The 8,775-nt window shown below is 51.2% G+C and overlaps 1 protein-coding gene across 1 annotated transcript; it reads left to right on the top strand.

Annotated features, from left to right (window-relative positions):
- The first annotated feature begins 1,378 nt into the window (after window positions 1-1,378).
- LOC146422103 (neurofilament light polypeptide-like) lies at window positions 1,379-7,781 on the top strand. Its single transcript, XM_085046735.1, has 4 exons — window positions 1,379-2,468; window positions 4,118-4,242; window positions 6,188-6,510; window positions 7,200-7,781. Exons 1-4 carry the CDS (start codon window positions 1,419-1,421, stop codon window positions 7,394-7,396), a joined length of 1,695 nt encoding a protein of 564 aa, XP_084902861.1. The 5' UTR covers window positions 1,379-1,418; the 3' UTR covers window positions 7,397-7,781.
- The last annotated feature ends 994 nt before the right edge of the window (window positions 7,782-8,775 follow it).

The following is an 8,775-nucleotide window of genomic DNA, read 5'->3' as shown; positions in this document are numbered from 1 at the left end:
CCAGAATTACCCCATTACCAGTGCAATTAGTGACTCACAAAATAATCCTCATGACTGTGTCCTTCCCCTTTCTCTGGGAAGCAAAGAAAGTTGCTGCATTATTGTCACATTTGTCTAATAAAAATCCCCCAATCTCTACAGACTTTTATTCCTTCCTTAAAGGAACTCTTTGAAGACTTTCTTTTGTGATATATTTGCCCTTCTGATTCTGAAAAAGGTGAATTCTCACTGCCTTTCTGAGCTCCCATGCAGCCTGTGCTCAGCACATCCCTTTTTTACACAGATCAATCTCTCCTACAGAAATCCTGCTTTGTTTTAACCAGCAGTGGTGACAACCTGGCTGGGAGGGAGCTGCAATGCAGCTCTCTGATTTAATCCCTGAATTAGCCAGATTAGGGGAGGATAAATCTTCAGAGCCACGTCTCAGACAGGCTTGGCTCCAGGGGCTCTCAGGGAATCAGGAATCCGTGGGTTCTGCTTCTGAGAACCACCCTGGGTCTGTTTTTTCTTTCATGGAATGGAAGGACAAATAACGCTGCCAGGATTTCCCTGCAAGTGGCCAAGGCCAGGCTGGGTGGGGCTGGGAGGATTTGGGATGCTGGAAGGTGTCCGTGCAGGGCAGGAATGGGGCTGGAGGGGATTGAAGGTCCTTTCCAGCCCAAACCAGCGTGGATTCCACGATCCTGTAATTAGCTGGTTATCAGGAATCGCTTGTAACAAAGGAGGTGCTGGAAGAGAGCTCATGCCTTGTGAAAAACGCACATTGAGGGGAAAAATTATACTATTTTTATATATATTATATATATAATGTATAAATAAATAAATAATATATGATTTTATATTTTTATATCTATAATTTGTATATGTTACACCTGTCTGGGGGTGTGAGGTGCAGCCAGGGCTGGATGTCCCCAATGTCACCGAGGGGACCTCAGCCACAGCCCGGGCTCTGCAGCAACATCCCCGAGGCTCCTGCCGGGGCAGCGTGGGGAAGCAGAGAGTGCTAAACACAGCCTGGGCGGCTTGGGGGCTGCAGATGGACCTGGGGGGAGGCCGGGAGGTGACCCGGGGGGGTCCGAGGGGGGTCGGGATGGGGCTGAGAGCACGAAGGGGGCCGAGCGGTCACAGCACCGGTGGAGCTGTCCGGGCATCGCCGCACTGCTGGCATGGCCGGAGCTGTCCAGCCATCCCCGGGTGAGCTTTTCAGGGCATCGCAGCAGTGAGGCAATGTCTGGACCGCTCCGAGCACCCTCCCCGCGGCGGAGCCTGGACCGCTCCGAGCATCACCTCACCGCCGCGATGTCGCCGCGCCCCGCCCCGTCCCCGCCCGGCCGCCGCTCCGCCCGCCCAAACCGAGCATAAATACCGGGCTACGGGCGGCGCCCGCCGCAGAGCAGCCGCCGCAGCCTCCCGCAAGCATGAGCTCGTACGGCTACGACCCGTTCTTCCCGTCCTACAAGCGGCGCTACGCGGACAGCCCGCGCATCCATGTGTCGGTGCGCAGCGGCGGCGGCTTCGGCTCGGCGCGCTCCGCGTACTCCAGCCTGTCGGCGCCCGTCTCCTCCGTGTCCGTGCGCCGCAGCTACGCCACCTCCAGCGCCTCGGGCTCGCTGCTGCACTCGGTGGACAGCCTGGACCTGAGCCAGGTGGCCGCCATCAGCAACGACCTCAAGTCCATCCGCAGCCAGGAGCGAGCGCAGCTGCAGGACCTCAACGACCGCTTCGCCTGCTTCATCGAGCGCGTCCACGAGCTGGAGCAGCAGAACAAGGTGCTGGAGGCCGAGCTGCTGGTGCTGCGGCAGAAGCACGCCGAGCCCTCCCGCTTCCGAGCGCTCTACGAGCAGGAGATCCGCGAGCTGCGGCTGGCCGCGGAGGAGGCGACGAGCGAGAAGCAGGCGCTGCAGGGCGAGCGGGAGAGCCTGGAGGAGACGCTGCGCGGGCTGCAGGCGCGCTACGAGGAGGAGGTGCTGAGCCGCGAGGACGCGGAGGCGCGGCTGCTGGAGGTGCGCAAGGGCGCGGACGAGGCGGCGCTGGCGCGGGCGGAGCTGGAGAAGCGGGTGGACAGCCTGCTGGACGAGCTGGCCTTCCTCAAGAAGGTGCACGAGGAGGAGCTGGCCGAGCTGCAGGCGCAGATCCAGTACGCTCACCTGTCCGTGGAGATGGACGTGTCGGCCAAGCCCGACCTGTCGGCCGCGCTGCGCGACATCCGCGCGCAGTACGAGAAGCTGGCGGCGCGCAACATGCAGAACGCCGAGGAGTGGTTCCGCTCCCGCTTCACCGTGCTCAGCGAGAGCGCCGCCAAGAACACGGACGCCGTGCGAGCCGCCAAGGACGAGGTGTCCGAGAGCCGCCGCCTGCTCAAGGCCAAGACGCTGGAGATCGAGGCCACCCGCGGCATGAACGAGGCGCTGGAGAAGCAGCTGCAGGAGCTGGAAGAGAAGCAGAGCGCGGATATCTCCGCGCTGCAGGTGAGGGGAGGGGCTGGCGGGGGTCCGGCGGGGAGGGGGTGGTGGGGTTTGGAGGGTGTTGCAGGTGAGGGGGTGGTGGGGTTTGGAGGGTTCTGCAGGTGAAGGGGTGTTGGGGTTTGTAGGATTCTGTAGGTGAGGGGGTGTTCGGGTTTGAAGGGTTTTTCAGGTGAAGGGATGATGGGATTTGAAGGGTTCTGTAGGTGAAGGGATGTTGGGGTTTGTAGGATTCTGTAGATGAAGAGTTGATGGGGTTTGTAGGGTTTTGCAGGCGAAGGGATGTTGAGGTTTGAAGGGTTCTGCAGATGAAAGGATGATGGGGTTTTTAGAGTTTTGCAGGTGAAGGGATGCTGGGATTTGTAGGATTCTGCAGATGAAGGGGTGTTGGGGTTTGAAGGGTTCTGCAGATGAAGAGATGATGGGTTTTGAAGATGTCTGCAGATGACAGGAGTCAGTTTTTGCAGTGTTCTGCAGAGGAAGTGATATTGGGGTTTGCAGGGTTCCGCAGGCAAGGGGGATCGGGGTTTTTTAGGCTCTGCAGGTGAGGGGGATTGGGGTTTTCTGGGCTGTGCAGGTGAGGGGATGTTGGGGTTTGAAGGACTCTGACAGTAAAGGGATGTTGGGGTTTGCAGGGTTCTGCAGACAAGGGATGTCAGGGTTTGTGGGGTCCTGCGTGTGAGTAGGATCGAGGTCTGCAGGATCCCTGCAGCTGAAGGGGTTCAGGGTTTTCTGGGCTCTGCAGGTGAGGGGAGTTGGGGTCTGCAGAACCCCAGGGATGAGGGGAGTTGGGGTCTGCAGAGCCCCACAGATGAGGGGATTTGGGGTCTGCAGAACCCCCCAGATGAGGGGATTTGGGCTCTGCAGAACCCCACAGATGAGGGGATTTGGGCTCTGCAGAGCCCCCCAGATGAGGGGATTTGGGCTCTGCAGAACCCCACAGATGAGGGGATTTGGGCTCTGCAGAACCCCACAGATGAGGGGCTCAGAGGTTGTTGGGAGCATCCCTCCTGCCTTGTGCTGCCGCTGTGGTGCAGATAAAATGTTCCAAAATGACAGTGTGAAATGCCACAGGGCTGTAAAGCAGGATGTGGTGTGGAAATACAGACCAAAATCAGGGTCTGGATTATCAAAATCATCCCCGGGGTGAGAATGCTTCTGGTATTGCTAATTTAAAATGTTATATTATAAAATCATAATGCAAAATTCCCCTGATAAAGGAAAATATAATCAGTGCTGACACAGCCTGAATTATATGACACCAAAAAAGTCATGGAATCACAGAATATCCCGTGTTGGAAGAGACCCATGAGGATCATCATGTCCAACCCAGTGGATATTCCTAAACTAAAACTAGAAAAAGCACGGAGAGGCCAAAATCAAAATGAAATGATTCACAGATTCCGTGGCTGCCTTGGCACTTGGGTACCAGAAAATTTGGCTCTGTGTGTTAAATAGGGCTGGAATCATGAAAACCTCCAGAAAACCTGCCAGAAAAGGTGCTAAATGATGCTTTTTGGCCGAGGGTGGAGAGGGAGCTGTGCAGCTGCTGCCTGCCAGAGCAAAATTAATAGGATTGGAGAAATTCCTTGCGATTATTTCTAGACCTGAGAGAACTGGGAATTTCACACTGTCGGTATTGTTCCACCCAACAGGATACAATCAACAAACTGGAGAACGAGCTGAGAACCACCAAGAGTGAGATGGCTCGGTACTTGAAGGAATACCAGGACCTGCTCAATGTCAAAATGGCTCTGGACATCGAAATTGCAGCTTACAGGTATGCTGGGGGATGAAGAATTCCCATCCTCTTCAAGAAAATTCAGGTTATTTGTCATTCCCCCAGCAGGAATTCTCATGGATGTGGCGATTAATCAGCTCCTCTCTGCAATGCACACAGAATTTTTAGCTTGGCAATAAATGATCTCAGTTCTCCCAATAAATAGAGATAAAAATATCTGTTCTGTACTCGGGGAAGGGATTTTGTGTCAGTGGGATTCCTCAATAAAAATGGCTCGTTCTCAAAGTGGGAAATCCCCTCCAGAACAGGGCTTTGCTTCTGACTTGCAAATCCACAAATCACATATTTTCCAGCAGAATTGCTGCTAAATAACTGATGTTCTGTCCCAGATAGTGAGAGATTTCAGTGCTGGAACAGATTTTCTGTGGGAACCACGAGGGGGAATACTGAGAGAGCAGCTCCAAACCTTCTCTGACAGCTCAGCAGCAAAAGTTTTTTTCAGCTGTGGAAGCTGCAGGGTGGCAAAATACACCTCAAACTTCTGACAGAGGAGAAGTGGTTGTGGTTCTAGATGGGTTTTTGTGTTTTTTTCTGACAAGGTAAATTATTAATTCACCCACAATGGACAGGGTGGCAAAATACACCTCAAACCTCTGCTAGAGGAGAAGTAGTTCTGGTTCTAGAGGGGTTTTTGTGTTTTTTCTGACAAGGAAAAGTATTAATTCAACTTAAATTCGCACTGGACATTTCTGAAAGAAATTACTCCAAGAGGGAATGAGACCATAATTAATAACTAACAATAATTCAGCCTCCAGGGTTTGTGATGCTCAAAGCATCTCGATCCACAGCCGAAATCTGCTGCATCACAACAATTTTGTTGGGTGGCAAAATGTGGACAGGGTGGCAAAATATACCTCAAACCTCTGCTAGAAGAGAAGTGGTTCTGGTTCTAGAGGGGTTTTTGTGTTTTTTCTGACAAGGAAAAGTATCAATTCAACTCACATTCACAATGGACATTTCCGAAAGAAATTATTCCAAGAGGGAATGAGCCTATAATTAATAACTAACAATAATTCAGCCTCCAGGGCTTATGATACTCAAAGCACTATAGGATCTGAATCCACAGCTGAAATCTGCTGCATCACAACAATTTTTTTGGGTGGCAAAATATGGACAGGGTGGCAAAATATACCTCGAATTTCTGCTAGAGGAGAAGTGGTTGTGGTTCTAGAGGGGTTTTTGTGTTTTTTCTGACAAGGAAAAGTATTAATTCAACTCACTATGGACATTTCTGAAAGAAATTATTCCAAGAAGGAACCAGCCTATAATTAATAACTAATAATTCAGCCTCCAGGGTTTGTGATGCTCAAAGCATCTCAATCCACAGCCGAAATCTGCTGCATCACAACAATTTTTTTGGGTGGCAAAATATATACCCACAGTGGACAGGGTGGCAAAATACACCTCAAATTTCTGCTAGAGGAGAAGTAGTTCTGGTTCTAGAGGGGTTTTTGTGTTTTTTCTGACAAGGAAAATTATTAATTCAACTCACTATGGACATTTCTGAAAGAAATTATAGGTTGGTTCCTTCTTGGAATAATTAATAACTAATAATAATTCAGCCTCCAGGGCTTGTGATGCTCAAAGCATCTCAATCCACAGCCGAAATCTGCTGCATCACAACAATTTTTTTGGGTGGCAAAATATGGACAGGGCGGCAAAATATATACCCAAAATGGACAGGGTGGCAAAATATACCTCGAATTTTTGCTAGAGGAGAAGTAGTTTTTTCTGACAAGGAAAAGTATTCATTCACCCCCAACGGACACTTTGGAAAGAAATTATTCAAAGAAACCTTTCCAAGAAGGAATGATCCTATAATTAATATTCAGTCTCCAGGGTTTGTGATGCTCAAAGCATCTCAATCCACAGCTGACTCTGCTGCATCACAATCATTTTTTTGGGGGTTTTTTTCCCCTGCCAGGAAGCTCCTGGAAGGCGAGGAGACGCGGCTGAGCTTCACCAGCGTGGGCAGCATCACCAGCGGCTACAGCCAGAGCGCTCCCAGCTTCGGCCGCTCCGCCTTCAGCGGCCTGCAGTCCAGCTCCTACCTGATGACCACCAGGACCTTCCCCACCTACTACTCGAGCCACGTGCAGGAGGAGCAGATCGAGATCGAGGAGACCATCGAGGCTGCCAAGGCGGGAGAAGCCAAGGCGGCTCCTGCCGAGGAGGGGGAAGAGGAGGAGGAGGAGAAGGAGGAAGGCGAGGAGGAAGGGGGAGAGGAAGGTGAAGAGGAGGAGGAAGGTATGTGGGGTGGTGTCTGAATCCTTTTTCATATTTCGTGAAATGTATTCATTTTTCATTAAATTTATATTCATTTCGTGCTCATGCCAAGCCCCAGAAATCCCAATGATTAAATCTCGTGCCTTTTGCACTCCCCTGAGCCAAAGGATGGTGGGATTAAGAGCTTGGAATTTACCAGGAAATTCTGAATATTCAATGCAAGATGAGGTTAAGTGCTCAAATCAGGCAGAATGTAAGTTTTCCAAAAAACCCTCAGTGACAATGCTCAGCAGGCAGCGCTCAGTTATTAGGGAATATCCTCAAAAAGAAGGACCAAGGACATCCTGAGCTAAATATGAATTCCCAGAGCAGCCTGAGATAATGGGAACACCAGCTGGCGGCTGGGGGTGGAATTAAAACATTCAGTGCAGGGGCAGTGAGGGTTTTATTAGCCTAAAGTTTAATTAAAATGAAATTACAGACAGCAACAAAAGGTTCTTCAAGCTTTTGGGTAAAGCTTTAAAGCAGTGAGTGCAGAATTGATATTTTTCAAGGCCACAATTTGGGTTTTTTGGAATGTTTCACTCCTTCTGAAATCCAGGAGGAGCTGGTTGGGCAGTTTTGGAGACGTGTGGGGTTGGAGGGTGATCCCCATGGAATTGGGCTCAGGAGCTGCTCCCGGATGTGACACACCTCTCTGTCCTTCCAAGGTGCTAAGGAGGAGTCAGAAGAAGCCAAAGAGGGCGAGGAGGAGGAAGGAGAAGGCGAAGAAACCGCAGGAGAAGAAGGGGAGGAGTCCCAGGAAGCTGCTGAGGAAGCTGGAGAGGAGGAGAAGGAGGAGAAGGAGGAGAAGGAAGAGAAGGAAGCAGCAGGGAAGGAAGAGAGTGAAGGCAAGAAGAAGCCTTGATGTGAGGCCAGCCCAGCTTTCCATCCACCCCACGGCTGATGAGCTCCAGAGCAGCCTCACCTCCTCCCTTCAGTGCCCACCAAGCCCATGATTTCGATGTTTTTCTCCCTGTGCAGAGTCTGAGTTTGCTTGCAGAGCACCCAAGGCTTGCTCTCCCGCATGGTTCCACGTATGAGTTCAGGGCTTCTGTCCTCCCAGAGCCTCAACATTTAAAAATAGGAGGGGAGGGGAAAAAAAAAATAGAAAAAAAAGTGATAGGAATGAGAGGTTACCTTTTGTGTTGCATTTCAAATGATTGTGGAGACGGTGGGTGGGGGGAATGATGGAGGCTTCCTTCAGTTCGTGCAATAAAGCAGTCAATAAAGTCCAGAAATGCTTACACGGATCCCTCGTGCCTGTCCTGTGTCACTGGTGGTCCTCAGAGGGTGGGAGAGGGGTTTGTCACACTGTCCTGTGTCACTGATGGTCTGCAGAGGTTGGAAAGGGGTTTGTGACACTGTCCTGTATCACTGATGGTCCTCAAAGGGTGGGAGAGGGGTTTGTCACACTGTCCTGTGTCACTGATGATTGTCAAAGGTTGATAAAGGGGTTTGTGACACTGTCCTGTGTCACTGGTGGTCCTCAGAGGGTGGGAGAGGGGTTTGTCACACTGTCCTGTGTCACTGATGGTCCTCAGAGGGTGGGAGAGGGGTTTGTCACACTGTCCTGTGTCACTGATGGTCTGCAGAGGTCGATAAAGGGGTTTGTCACACTGTGCTGTGTCAGTGATGGTCCTCAGGGGCTGGGAAAGGGGTTTGTGACACTGTCCTGTGTCACTGGTGGTCCTCAGAGGTTGATAGAGGGGTTTGTCACACTGTCCTGTGTCACTGATGGTCCTCAGAGGTTGATAGAGGGGTTTGTGACACTGTCCTGTGTCACTGATGGTCTTCAGAGGTTGGGAAGGGGTTTATGACACTGTCCTGTGTCACTGATGGTCTTCAGAAGTTGATAAAGGGGTTTGTGACACTGTCCTGTGTCACTGGTGGTCCTCAGAGGTCGATAGAGGGGTTTGTCACACTGTCCTGTGTCACTGGTGGTCCTCAGAGGTTGAGAAGGGGGTTTGTCACACTGTCCTGTGTCACTGATAGTCTTAAAAGTTCAATAGAGGGGTTTGTGACACTGTCCTGTGTCACTGATGCTCTTCAGAGGTCGATAAAGGGGTTTGTCACACTGTCCTGTGTCGCTGATGGTCCTCAGAGGTTGATAAAGGGGTTTGTGACACTGTCCTGTGTCACTGATGGTCTTCCAAGGTGACAGAGGGGTTTGTGACACTGTCCTGTGTCACTGATGGCCCTCAGAGGTTGATAAAGGGGTTTGTCACACTGTCCTGTGTCACTGAT

This window comes from Lichenostomus cassidix, unplaced genomic scaffold (assembly GCF_008360975.1).
Source record: "Lichenostomus cassidix isolate B80296 unplaced genomic scaffold, HeHo_3.0 HiC_scaffold_824, whole genome shotgun sequence".
Classification (NCBI taxonomy): Eukaryota; Metazoa; Chordata; class Aves; order Passeriformes; family Meliphagidae; genus Lichenostomus; species Lichenostomus cassidix.
This window is presented reverse-complemented; position numbering and strand designations above follow the sequence as displayed.